The sequence below is a fragment of the Rhincodon typus genome, chromosome 17, assembly GCF_021869965.1.
Source record: "Rhincodon typus isolate 14 chromosome 17, sRhiTyp1.1, whole genome shotgun sequence".
Lineage (NCBI taxonomy): Eukaryota > Metazoa > Chordata > Chondrichthyes > Orectolobiformes > Rhincodontidae > Rhincodon > Rhincodon typus.
Window position 1 is genome coordinate 49,794,436 of NC_063348.1, and position 14,565 is coordinate 49,809,000.

The window sequence follows — 14,565 nt, forward strand, 5'->3', positions numbered from 1 at the left end:
ACTAGCTCAGCCTTGCGAGTATATTAAAGAAATATATTATTCACATTAATGGATTTAAGTAAGGCATTTGATAAGGTTCCCCATGGTAGGCTCATGCAGAAAGTAAGGAGGCATGGGATAACTGGAAATGTGACAGATTGGATTCAAAATTGGCTGACTCTTAGAAGACAAAGGGTGATAGTGGACGGAAAATATTCAACATGGTAAATAAAAACCAAAAGAACTGTGGATGCTGTAAATCAGGAACAAAACAAAATTGGTGGAAAAGCTCAGCAGGTCTGGCAGCATCTGTGGAGGAGAAAACAGAGTTAACGCTTCCGGTCCGGTGACCCTTCCTCAGAACGGGTTCTCTTCTATTTGTGATTTTTGTAAATGATTTGGATGTAGGAGTGGAAGGGTGGATTAGTAAGTTCGCACACGTTACAAAGGTGGATCGAGTTGTGGATAGTATGGAGGGCTGTTCTAGGTTACAAAGGAACATTGATAGGATGCAGAGCTGGGCTGAGAAGTGGCAGACGGAGTTTAACCCCGAAAAGTGTGAGGTGATTCATTTTGGAAGGACAAACTTGAAAGCAGAATACAGGGTTAACGGAAAGATTCTTGGCAGTGTGGAGGAGCAGAGGGATCTTGGGGTTCATGTCCATAGTTCCCTGAAAGCTGCCACTCAGGTGGATAGAGTTGTTAAGAAGGCGTATGGTGTGTTAACTTTCATTAATAGAGGGATTGAGTTCAAGAGCCATGAAGTTATGCTCCAGCTATACAAAACCCTGGTTCGGCCACATCTGGAGTATTGTGTCCAGTCCTGGTCGCCTCATTACAGAAAAGATGTGGAAGCGTTGGAAAGTTTCCAGCAGAGGAGATTTACCAGGATGTTGCCTGGAATGGAGGGAAGGTCTTACGAGGAAAGGTTGAGAGAGCTAGGGCTTTTCTCTTTAGAACGACGAAGAATGAGAGGTGACTTGATAGGGGTGTACAAAATGATCAGAGGTATAGATAGAGTGGATAGCCAGAGACATTTTCCCAGGGTGGAGTTAACTATTACAAGGGGGCATAGTTTTAAAGTGAGTGGAGGTAGATATAGGGGAGATGTCAAGAGGTAGGTTCTTTACTCAGACAGTGGTAGGGGCGTGGAATGCATTGCCGGAGAGGGTAGTGGAGTCGGCCTCATTGGGGCATTTTAAGCGGCTATTAGATAGGCATATGGATGATAGTATAAGGTAGGGGCGGAGGTTAGATAGACCTTAGGTTTAGGAAAGAAGTTCAGCACAACATCGTGGGCCGAAGGGCCTGTACTGTGCTGTACTGTTCTACGTTCTATTAATGTTTGCAGCATGGTTGATGTACCTTGAAGTCAAACAAACAACTTTAACCTGTTGGCTGGGAAGTTTAGAACCTTTATGAAACAAGAATAAAATGCTGTGGATTCTGGAAAACTGAAATGAAGATAAAATGCTGGCATCATCTATGCAAAGAGAAACCGAGTTAATGTTTCAGGTTGAATTACTCATTTTGAGAACTGAAGGGAAGGCATTATATCTATTTACTTCCTGTGCTACCTCTCATTATTTTAATTATTATGGAGGAATCACCTGTATTCTGCATTTTAAACTTTATAATCCTAGCTCTTTTTCCCAGGCCAGAAGGTGCTAAATTCACGTTGGAACATGTTTCACTTGAAGTAGGTGCTCACCTGAAACTCACTTAATTGGTCATTGATTATTTACGACAGAGGGTTGGAAGGCTATTAGCGGTCAAGGACACAGTATTATAACTGAGTCAGATTCAGTACTCATCTAATTTTAATGCCCAATATTCCTCCTTTAGCTGAAATCAGACATTAAGTATCTTTGTAGAGAGTAAGGAGTGCTGGTGGAGTCCCTGCAGAATGCTAGCTACCCTGCCAGCAAAGTATGTGATTATCAATTAACAGACATGAGGCAGGACTTTTGCCCCTCTGGTAGGGGAAGTTCTGCTCCCAAGGACTGTCAGCCATCAGAAGCTGTAGATCTCTAGTACTCTCTATAACGATAATAGTCAATTTCTTGACTAATGATCTGTCTATTCTTTTTTCTGGCTCTGTCTATATCAGATACAAAAAATAAATAACATTTAATTTTTTTTTCTCCAGACTGGTTTGAAATCATTTGCAGAAATAAAAGCTCCAAAGTGACCATGCTGGCCACAGTGACAGACATATTGATGCAAGTTGGAAAATAAGGGTCAGACTCAGGCATCAAGGAAATTACAGGCATAAGGTGACAAACCTGATGAAAAATACAGAATGATGAAGAAATTTCATAGTCAAGTTAAATCGTGGGATGGAACATTTTCTTTTAAGGCTTGCTACATAAATGTTATTTAGAATCCTTAATTAGCTAGTTGAAAGCAAATGCCAAAAAGGTCTATTTTTAAAGCATATTATTGATTGGTCTGCTTCTTCTTTACTTTGTTGGAAGCTGCTGCTCATTGCCTATTTTTTATTTGTAGTTTTTTTAGCTACACAGTTCTTGCTTTCTACTTATTGTTCTGTATGTCTACCTGTGAGAAACACCTGTTCTGAAATCTTACAAATATTGGGAAGGCACAGTATAGAAGCAAACTATAAGGGGCAATGGGAGCATAATTTAAAAATTTGAAAACTGTTCTAATTTTTAGGCTTCAACGTAACCACCATATTTGATGATATATTGCTGAATCTGATTTTTCAACTGGTTGAAAACATTCTTTTAGTTGCTGATGAGTGACTGGATTTGATCTTAGCTCAGAAACTTGAATTGTAAAGGGAGGAGTTGTAAATTAAAATCAAATCTGAATGGGACATTATCCTGAGCCTCTGTCACACTTTACTGCATATATGTGATGAGTAGCACTGGCTGAGGCAAAGTTTTCAATTACGTTATTCAATTAAGGTAAGTACCATAGAATCCTACAGAGCAGAAAGAGGCCATTCAGCCCATCAAGTCTGCACCGATCCTCCAATGAGCATCCTACCCAGACCCAGCCCCCCACCCAATCCACATAACCACTCATTTACAATAGCTAATCCACAAAACCTGCAAAACCCATGGACATCAGGCAATTTTTTAAGCATGGCCAATCCACCTAGCCTGCATAGCTTTCGACTGTGGGAGGAAACTGGAGCATCAAGAGCAAACCCACGCAGACACGGGGAGAACATGCAAACTCCGCACAGACAGTTACCCAAGGCTGGAATTGAACCAAGTCCCTGGTGCTGTAACCACTCCACCGTGTTGCCATATTGTGTATTGTCATGCAGAACTTTTTTAAACAATAGATTAAAAACAATTTTCCTTGTTGCTGCTATTCTTTGCAGATATGAACCTGAATGTCATTACTTGCTGAACAAAACTAATGATTCAGGTCAGAGACACACAGACGTCTCATCATAAAACGGTAGAATACCTAACCCTGATCTGATCTCACTCATTCTTTGATTGGCAATCATGTTTTTGCTGCACAGATTGCAATTGAGAGTTAAAGAAATTCTGACTCTCATCCAGAGTTATAAATAGCTGTATTATGTCGTTTGGGCCCAAAATCTCAAAAGGTAAAGGATACACATCACCAGAGTAAGAAACAGCAGCAGAGTTCACAAGGGCAATTTGCTTGCATTTTGAAAACACTAACCCAATCAACTGCTTCACAATTGATTGCAAAATGCAAAGAGTTTAGTCCATTAGTCAGAAACTGTCACGCAATGAAGGGGCATGTACAATGGTTACTTTCTGCATCCTTCCCCAGAGAGACTGAAATTTCAAAAAGCCTGAGGTGATATGGGACAATGTTCAGAGTCCATTCATCAGTCTAATAATGGCCAGGAAGAAGCTATTCCTGAACCTGCTGGTGTGTGTTCAGGCTTCTGTATCTTCTACCTGATGGAAGAGATTGTAGGAGGCAATTACCGGGGTGCAATGTGTCTTTGATGATATTGGCAGCCTTTCTGCAGCAGCAAGCTGTGTAAATAGATTCCATGGATGGAAGGTTGGCTTCCTTGATGGTCTGGGCTGTGCACACCATCTTCTATAGTTTCTTATGGTCCTGGGCAGAGCAGTTGTCATACCATACATGGGAAGTGGGCTTCACTGGCCAGGCCAGCATTATATACCCATCCCTATATGCCCTCAAGAAGGTGGTGGTACGCTGCTTCTTGAACCTCTGCAGTCCTTGGGATGCACATGCACCCATCATGTGTTAGGAAGGAAACCACAGGATTTTGAATCAGCAACACTGTAGGAACATTTCAAGTTAAAATAGTGAATGGCTCAAAGGGAAACTTGCAGGTGAAGCTGCTCCCAGACATCTGTTGGTCTTGCTGTTCAGGATGGCAAAAATCGAGGATTTGGAAGATGCTTTCAAAGGGACTTTGGTGAGTTATTGTAATGCATCCTCTAGAAGAAGAGGCATTGTTACGACTTCTTGACTATCACATCCACATGGGAAGTCTAGCACAGCTTTTCAGATATCGTCATTCCAAGGACCTGGATGCTCTCCACCCTCTCAACCTCGGTTCCATTGATGTAGATGGCGGCATGTTCTCCTCCTTCCTTTCTGAAGTCAATGATCAGTTCTTTAGTTTTGCCAACATTGAGAGAGTAGTTGTTCTCAATGCACCACTTCACCAAGCCCTCTATCTCCCTTCTGTATTTTGACGCTTTATTGTTAGAGATCCGTCCTACTACGGTGGTGTCATCAGCGAACTTGTAGATGGCGTTTGTTCAGAATTTGGCAACACAGTCGTGGGTGTACAGAGAGTACAGTAGGGGGCTGAGGATGCATCCTTGGGGGGTTCCAGAGTTGAGTATTATTGTGGAGGAGGTGCAGTTACCTATCTTCACTGCTTGTGGTCTGTGGGTCAGAAAGCTGTTTGACAAACAATGTGGGTTCTCAAGTTACTCCCCTCATATGTGCATTTTGAGAAGTTTATATGCCTAATCTCCTGGAAATCACATTAACAACATTGAATACTATCATTCTGAATTATTCCTTGTGGATAAAGATTATTTTCAAGAATCAACCTCTCAAGATTTTTAGGCACGATATTGTTAGATATAGGTTTATATAAATACAAAGTAACTATTGGTGTATGCTAGATTTTTTTGCTCATGTACTTGACACAATGAGGTTCCACTTCTTTGCAAAATGTCAAATCCTACCCTACTGACAAGTTCACCAGTACTGGGGTGAGACAACCACAAAGGATTGCTGCAGGGGCAAGATAATTAGAGATGGATATACAACAGATGGTTATGTTTTCTATGACTGCTATTCTACAGGTCTTTAGATTATGTAATCTTATTTAAGAAAAAGAAACAGTTAGAGTGGAGTAATATTGAGTGTGATATTAAACTGATAGATGGAGTTTTTACTTAAATATTTTGAACTCAGAAAGCTATTTGAATTTTCTTCGAAGTTTTGCCTATAACAAATCTCTACCTTCAGCAGTAAATTGCAGTGTATCCATGCAAACACATGATATGTAATCTTGTTGAAGAAGGCAGTTCCATGAGGAAACAAACTTTTCATCACACTTTATGTTCCCATGGACCGGTGATGACGCATGCAAAATATAAGACAAAATACTGGTGCGAAGAATGAGGTGCTCGATGTTCCCGCAATAAATGTGTCAGAATCAACTCATTACTTCTGAACCCTTGTAATCTGAGATAAGTGAAATTTGTACAAACAATACCTGCACTTCATACAAATCTTGTGCTTGGTTTACTGAAGGTATTACTTTAGATACAACCATAATTCTGCTATATTAATGAAACTTAAAAAATAACTACCGCAATTTCTTTTCCAGTTTGATTACGGAGAAAATAAACTATAACACAGCGATGATAATCCCGCTACCTAAAAATTTCCTGCACTGTTCGAAGTACAACTACTTACTTTTGCGACTACTCATCCATTACATCATTCACTGTGGGAAATGATATTCTTAGTAATGTAATATCTTTATGCGTCTAGCCCGAGAAACAACAATTTACATAGGTACAAAGGAAGCTTTCATTACATTGCTAAAATGCTGCTGTCCATAAGCCACATCTGAAAAAGAAATCAAACACAAAATAAAAATGTGCATGTGTATTCTCGAACAGTGAAGCTTATTAACACCATCCACTAACTTCTATCTGAAAGAAAACAAGGAAATGTGATGAGTTCAACCAGTAGATTCCAGTATTGTATGCTTGATGCTCCTTTTCTTATAGGACAAGTAAACTGGATTGTCCTTTTTACATGTTCTTTTTTCCCTGAAGTTTGCCCAAAAAAAACCTGTCATTTTACACCAACTGAAATATAATAGGCGAAGTTGAATTACTCACTAGTTAATTCAATTAGTTGAATAAACAGCTAGCTAGTGCTGGGTCTCAGTCTGTGAAGTGATTGTTTTGAGAGAAAGATTAAAACTGAGACAGAGACAAAGACGTAAGTGATTGGTGCGTGAGCATTTTGCTTTCAAAATACACAGAACTTATTGGTAACTGTAAAGTTTAATTCAGCATGGGTAAAGTTTCTATCCGTAGTAAAATTTATTAGCTGTCATAGGGTTGTTAGTTATAAATTAGGTGACAAAAACAAATTAATTAACAAGTAATAAAGATGGCAGGAAAGGTGATTAGCTGTGATTGCAGGATGTGATGCGAAATTCTGTTCATTGGTGTGAGCCAGGATAAACACATCTGCAGTAACTGTTTGGGGCTGCAGAAATTTCAGCTCAGAGATTACTGGCCGCAGACTGAGCATCATACACTGAGAAACATTGGGTAAGGCGACAGTTACCTGGTTACTTTATTCCAGGACATGCTTCAACCCTTAGTGTCTTCTGATTTAGCTCTTGATCATGGACAGGAGGGCATGACTATAAGTGAAGTTGGTAAGTAGATTGAGAAGATGGGACTGGTGGAGCCTAGCCCTTGCAAGTGACCAACAGGTCTGAGGTTCTTACAGCTTACACAGATGAAAGTGGGGTGGTAGGGTAGATGAGTGAACTCATCAATAATACAATAGTACAGGAAGGAGGAGGAGGCAGAATTAGAGCAGTGGCAGGAGACGGCATACTTAGGAGGATAGAACAGTTCTCTATAACCAAAAAGCATCCCGACTGATGTGTGAGACTGGTGTCCCCTGTCTGCTCCCCGAGTTTGGGACATCTGTTTAGCACAGGAGAGGAGCTAACAGTAGGAGGGGTGGAGCTAGTGGTCTTGGTCCACACTGGTATCAACGACGTAGGCAGAAATAGAAAGTATGTTCTGCTGATAGTGTACAAGAGTTAGGGGCTAAAAGAAAAAGTATAGCCTCAAAGTAATATTTTTTGCATAATTATCTGACTGGCATAATTATCTGACTGGCAAAGGTCAAATAAAATTAGACAGATGAATGCGTGTCTTAAAGCCTGTTGTGGAAAAAATGGGTTTCAATCCTTGGGGCCACTGGGACAAATACTGGGGAAAATGGAATCAGCACCATTGGGAAAGTCTTCACCTGAATCAGGCTGGGATCTGACTCTGGCTAGTCATATAACTGGGTCAATAGAAATGACCTTAAGAGGCAAAAGATCAAATTCAAGAGTATACAGAAGGCAAAGGAAGCTAGGTATTAACATAGGAAATGGTACAAAGATCAATACAGGAATGCATAGAGAATACAAATCTAACAGTAAATCAACATATACAGCTAGAGGTTAAACAATAATAAAAGGACACGGTTCTGTGTCTTAATGCAGGTAGCATACAAAACGAAACAAATGAACTGACAACACAAATAGAAATAAATAATTACAGCCCAATAGCCATTGCAGAGACATGGCTGTAAAATAACAACAAGTGGGACCTGAATATTTAAGAGTATGTAAAATTGAGGAAGGACAGGAAGTGAGGAAAAGGTGGAGGGTTGACTCTGTTAGTTGATGACAACATTAACACAACACAGAGGGATGACAAATTCAGAAAACTAGGAGGGAGAAGTTTGGATAAAGATAAAAAAATGAAAAAAAAAAACAAGAAGTCACTTGTGGGAATGGTGTTCTGGTCTTCTATCAGTTACCACATGGTAGGATGGAGTACAAAGGAAGAAATATTGGAAAACTTGTCAGAAAGGTAATAATTATAGAAGATTTTAATCTACATTGATCTGTTTACCATTTCCTATTTTAATACCTATCTTTCTTGCCTTGTATCTTTTTTTGTGATCCACCATACCTTCTTAATTTGATCCCTTGCCTCCAATATTTAAAGTACTTTCTATATATGTACATACAGAGTGAAAAAAATATGAGAAAAGAAAGCCTAGATGAAGAGTTTGTGGAATGTTTCTGTAATAATTTCTTCGAGCAGCACACTTTGCAGCCAATGAGACAGCAGGCTGACAGAGGCAGAGGCAGACATTTAAGGGATATTTCAGAATGCAAAGCAATGGAAGAGGTTGCTGAAGTGCTTGCAAGTGGCACTTGCAAAGTAATTACCTGCTCATTGACACTCAGTTCCGGCTCTGCCTCAGCTCCTCGGCAATTTAGCTCCTGACATTGTTACAAACAAATACATGGACAAAGGAGCTAAAGCGAGGTGAGGTGACAGTGACTGCTCTTATTAAAGTATAGCATCAATAAGCTCTAGCAAAACTAGAATCAATGGGAATCAGGGGGAAAACTCTCTGCTGATTGGAGTCGTACCCAGCATGAAAGAAGATGGTTGTGGTTGTTAGTAGTCAGTCATCCCAGCTCCAAGACATCAGTGCAGGAGTACATCATGGTAGGCCCAACCTCCTTTTCAGCTGCTTCATCAATAACTTTCCTTCAGTCATTGAGACAGGTGGGGTTGTTCGTTGATGACTGTATAATGTTTAGCGTCAATCATAACTCCATGGAGACTGAAGCAGTCCATGGTCAAATGCAGCAAGACAACATTCAAGCTTGGGTTTGAGTACCAGGCAGTGACCACTCCAACAAGAAAGAATCAATCCTCATCCCTTTAAGTTCAATCGCAGTACCATCGCTGAGTCCCCCATGACCAACTTCCTTGGGGGTTACAGTTGACTCTAAACTGGACTATAAATACTGTGGCTACAAAATCAGATCAGAGGCTAGAAACCCTGTGCCGAGTAACCTGACTCCCTCGTGCCTGACCACTGTCTACATAAGTCAGAAGTGTGACGGAATACTCCCCATTTTCCTAGATGAGTGCAGCTCCAACAATATTCAAAATGACTTATACCATCCAGGACAAAGCAACCTGCTTGATTGGCATCACTTTGACCATTCAACATTCACACCCTTCACCACCAATGCAGCATACAACAGTGTGTACCATCTACATGATGCACTACAATAACTCACCAAAGTTCCTTTGAAAGCATCTTCCAAACCCTTGATTTCTGCTATCCTGAACAGCAAGAGCAGCAGATGTGTGGGAACAGCATCACCTGCAAGTTCCCTATTGAGTCATTCACCATTCTAACTTGAAATGTTCCTACAGTGTTGCTGGGTCAAAATCCTGGGGTTCCCTTTCTAACATCATGATGGGTGCATGTGCATCCCAAGGACTGCAGAGGTTCAAGAGGCAGCATACGACCATCTTCTATAAGGATGGGTAAATAATGCTGGCCTGGCCAGTGAAGCCCACTTCCCATGAATGAATTAAAAGAAAACCAACAGTTTCCTGCTCTAAATAAAACTATTATACCTATCCTGAAGTACCTTCAGCCTACTTCATTACTTTAAACTTGTTATTTAGCCTCTCAACAAACATTATGTAAGTCATGCATAGCTACACCTCAAACTTATCTAAGCCCTTTAGCTCTTACTGTGAAGATAATCACGAAATGAGAAAACGTTAAGCAACAATCCCAAAATAAGGTTCAAATCTTTCTGCACCTGAGTTCTTGAATTCACCTGCCATGCCCATCTTGCTCGACATCCTCTTTCCCTCCATTTCAACCAGTTTTCTCTACTAATATACCTTCCTTCTATAGTGTACCAAGTTTCACAGTACTTATCATTTTCCATTCTTATTTGCTTGCACCACCTTGGTCAGTTTCCAAAGCTCCTTCATTTCCTATCCCCTTGTCTCTTATACCAATCTATTCTGGATGCAGAAACGAGGATTTTTCTAGATGACAAGAACTTATTTTATGAATACATCTACTATTGGTCCCTCTAAAAACATTACAATTTTTAATGCTGTCAATCCCAAAACTTTGAAAGTGTTGTTGTAGCAGCAAGATTAGACTTGTGGAGTTAAGCAGATTTGCAAATAGCTTATAACATAATTGCTCATTAGTTTTGTGAAACTATCAAATTTAAAATGGCCAGGTCTGCAATTGTTTTAGCTACTGGATTGCATCTATCAAAATCTGAATTAGTTTCTAATGAATGCTAGCATTTCAGATTAGACTTTGATTCGAGCTTAGTGCAATTCTTAATCCATTTTCGACTTGTCATCTCCTCCTTCTTCCCTCTGCTTCTACTCTCTTCACCATGGACCACCATCAACTACCTTACAATACACATAACCCTCCTCCACAGGTTGTTGGTGCCCTCAGTTTTCTGCCATTTTCTTTCCTCCTCTCAAAACTCAAGCTGCCTAATGTCAATGATCGGTGATAATTAGAAAAGATGGAATGTGTCTTGTCACCATTTGAGGTAGTGAAGATGGAATCATGGTAAAATCTGATTAATCTGTCCTCAACCATGTATTTTTGGAACAACTGGTAGAGTTGCAGTTCATCAGCATCTCTCCCATTGTAATATAGAGATAACATAGAGACCCTCGCAAACCTTCTGAGGATGGGTTCAAATTCCACCGCAGCAACTGGTGGAGATTAAACTTAGTTGAAAGCTAGTGTCAGTTGTGGTGACCATGGAACTCTCATCATTCTAAAAATCCATCTGATTCACTAACATCTTTTATGGGAGAAAATCTGCTATCCTCACTTGGTCTGGCTGACAAGTGACTCTAAATCCACAAAAAATGTGGTTTATTATTAAGTATCCTGTGAAATGGCCTAGCAAGTCACTCCATTCAATGATGGTTAGAATCGGGCAACAAATGCTGACCTGGCAGTGACACCAACATCCCACAAAAGAATAAAATGTGTACATTCCATTCTTCTCACTGTTCAGTTTTCTGCTTCTTGCCAGTTTTTGGCAATCATTCACTGAACCACAGTAAAGAATCATGACTACTTTTACTTCAGGAAGGGTAGAGGCAGGACTTGAGTCACAGGGATTTCCTGTGCTGTTGGCATTATTGTGCAATCCACACATAAGCTGACTAACCAGTGGAGCTAATTAGCGATCCCCCTCCCCGATCCCCACACATATGCATTTAGACACTGATAATATTATTTTTGTACGATATTGAAACATTGTGCAATTTTGTTAAACAACAACAATTCTCCCACACTTGTAACCAAGTTTGAGCATCAGCATTTGCATGAGCACCATAAATGAGCTGCAAGTTGATTAAATTCTAGCAGAAATAGCCATTTAAGAGCAGATTAAGACTACAGAGAATATGAAAAACTAGTTTTCAATGAAAGAAATAATCAGCTACCTAGGTCTTATGTCATCACAAACTCGTGCATAAAGCAGATCCTCCACATTAACCCCATAGGTGCATTATCTTTTGCCTGTTTTCAATAGCTTCATATCCAAAGAAAGCCAAAATATTACATTGACTTGTTATTTGAAATAAATCATTACTTGTAGATGAGTCAAGAACATTTCCATGCTAAACACCATACACCCACCTCGTAGCCAAACTGCAATTCATCTGAAGTCAACATGATGATATCGTCATCAATTGCCAGGACAGCTTCAGTTTCAATCTCATCATAAGGAAAGAACCTATTACTCAGTTTGTTTTCTTTGGTTCTTACAACTTTGAGAGGTACTCCGATCTTGGGCCACAGTGACTCTGGAAGAAGAAGCAAATTAAAATCTTGAATTTCATAGATTTTATCATAGAATCCCTACAGTGTGGAAACAGGCCCTTCGGCCCAACAAGTCAACACCAACCCTCAGAGCATCCCATCCAGATCCATCCCCCTATAACCCACCTAATCTACACATCCCTGAACACTACGGGCAATTTAGCATGGCCAATCCACCTAGTCTGCACATCTTTGGACTGTGGGAGGAAACTGGAGCACCCGGAGGAAACCAACGCAGACACGGGGAGAATGTGCAAACTCCACACACACAGTCACCCGAGGATGGTATCGAACCTGGGTCCCTGGTGCTGTGAGGCAGCAGTGCTAACCACTGAGCCACCTTGCCACCCCAGAGTTTAATTTCCTTGTTTAAAAATTATAAGTCAAATAAACCACTGGAATTTGCCAATGGATTTATTGTTCACAAATGACACCTTTCCTTTATTTAAAATAGCAACCACAGTATCTAAACTATAACTTTGGTGAATTGTAATTTGAGTCATGAAACAATACTCGCTGCAAATGCTAATATTTTGAAGGAATTTCACTGCTTCAAGTTTGTCACAAGTGGCAGCAACTTTACAGATACAGACTCTACAAATTCCGGCTCATTTCCTGCTATGGGTTATTGCCTCAGGATAAAGTTTGCAAAAATTCTTTCATAAAGACATTTTAGCAATATCTTGAAAAGTGCCTTTCTCCATTTAAGGAAAGCCAGAGGATATCAGTCAGTTGTAGGCTTCCACGAAGAAATTAGTCTATTCTACAATTTGTAGCTTTCTTTTAAAGTGTCTTTGTTTGCCTTTCATACATTATACATTTCCCTAAGTCTGCCCTTCCCCACTTTTAAGATTAGTATTGACAAACAGTCATGTTTTCAACTTCAAACACGACTATGGCTGGCTTACTCCACTGTACCAAGCCCGGCACGCTGTGACAGAAGGAACTCACATTTCATTAAATGTAATATTTTAGGCATCTTGCAACTGTGTACTCTCTTTTAAGCTCAATTCCCTAGGCTTTCAGGATTTTGGTCGCTAAGATACACTTCTTCCTGTCACAGCAGTCAGAATCTAGAAGCTGCAAGTTTGCAAAATATAAATGGCAGCAATCAATTGGTTATTTAATTTTATGATTTTAATGGGCACTGACCAACCTCATCAGTCATTACTACACTTATACGAAGATGTGGAATGACCCTATATCATATTCTTATTTATTCACGGGATGACGGCACGCTGTCTTGGGCAGCATTTCTTGTCCATTCCTAAATGCTCAGCGCAGTTAAGATTCAACAACATTGCTGTAGGTCTGGAGTCACATTAGACCTTCCCTAAAGGACATTAGTGAGCCAGCTGGGTTTTTACACCAATAGCCACTTAGCTAACATTTTGTTCTCAATTTTTCTTGAATTCAAATTTCACCGTCAGTAAGGGTGGGATCTAAACCCCGTTCCTTGAACATTAGCCTGGGATTCTGGATTACAAGTCCAGTGACATTCCTACTATGTCACCACCTCCCCAAAAGTCTGATGTTTTTTTGAAGTTAAATTGATCAAAGATTAAATTAGAAGGTAGATACCTATGAAAAAATATCACAATACTACTCATGACTTATTTCCAGTTCAATTATTTTGTAGGTTTTCTTGTAGAGGTTGTGTAACCATTTCTCCACCTGCTACTTAATTTCTCTGCCTTTTCTTCATTTACAGTAAAAACTGATACAACCCTGAAAACAGACTGGGACAATTTAATAGTTAACGATTGGTCAAAGAAAATAACTCCACTACAAATAGGTTTCACAAGTATCACGTTGACACCCTCCTTACTGTACTTTCTTTCTAAGTACTTTAATCAAGTGCCACTAGTATCACACATTTTTAAAACTGATGACAAATAACCTTTATTAACTTTTTCTTTATTTCTGTCTTTGGACTAATTTTCCACAAGTGTGTTTCTAATGCTTGGCTTGGTTTTTCTGCAGAGAACAAAAACTAAAAATCAGATTTCCACTTTTAAGACACCACTAATTGGTTGGCTTACACTTTTATGTCAAAATTACTTTTCCAACTAAAACTGTACATGTACCATGGTCATCCACGAACTGTGAGATGAAAAAGAACCAATCCTTCACATAACGTTCTTTAAGAGATGTTCAGAAAATAAAGTGAAACAATATTGTCTGCAGCTGTCCTAATAACCCAGCAGAAAAATGCACCATTGGCATTGTATTACTCTATATTAATCAAGAAACTCCATTATGATCTGTGTCAAATCAGCTGCTCTCTAACTGGGTTTTTGGTTTCAGGGAAATCATGTTTGGTAAATACTCACATGTTTTTCCCTGGATGTAACTAGGAGGGTAGATAAAGGAGAACTAATGAACGCATACATGGATTTTTGAAAAGCATTCAATAGCGTATCGCGTACAAGATCATTACACAAGGTAAGGGTAGGGATAAACTGGGCATTTTTAAGTTGACAAATTGTAACCAACAGATTGCCATAAAGACCAAAGCTGAGGTCTTGGCTATTTACAACCTATATTCATGATTTAGATGGAAGGATTGAAAAGCAACGTATCCAAGTTTACTCATGACACAAAACCACATTG

General features: G+C 39.7%; 1 protein-coding gene across 1 annotated transcript in view; it reads right to left on the reverse strand.

Annotated features, from left to right (window-relative positions):
- The window catches only part of LOC125485277 (exostosin-2-like), a 41,565-nt gene extending 28,445 nt beyond the window's left edge, over positions 1 to 13,120 (reverse strand). Inside the window, exons 1-2 of the mRNA XM_048607363.1 lie at positions 13,105 to 13,120; positions 11,770 to 11,960 (exon numbers count right to left, since the gene is read on the reverse strand). Coding sequence (XP_048463320.1) covers positions 11,770 to 11,960; positions 13,105 to 13,120 — 207 coding nt within the window. The remainder of the gene's footprint in view (positions 1 to 11,769; positions 11,961 to 13,104) is intronic.
- Between the last annotated feature and the right edge of the window lie 1,445 nt (positions 13,121 to 14,565).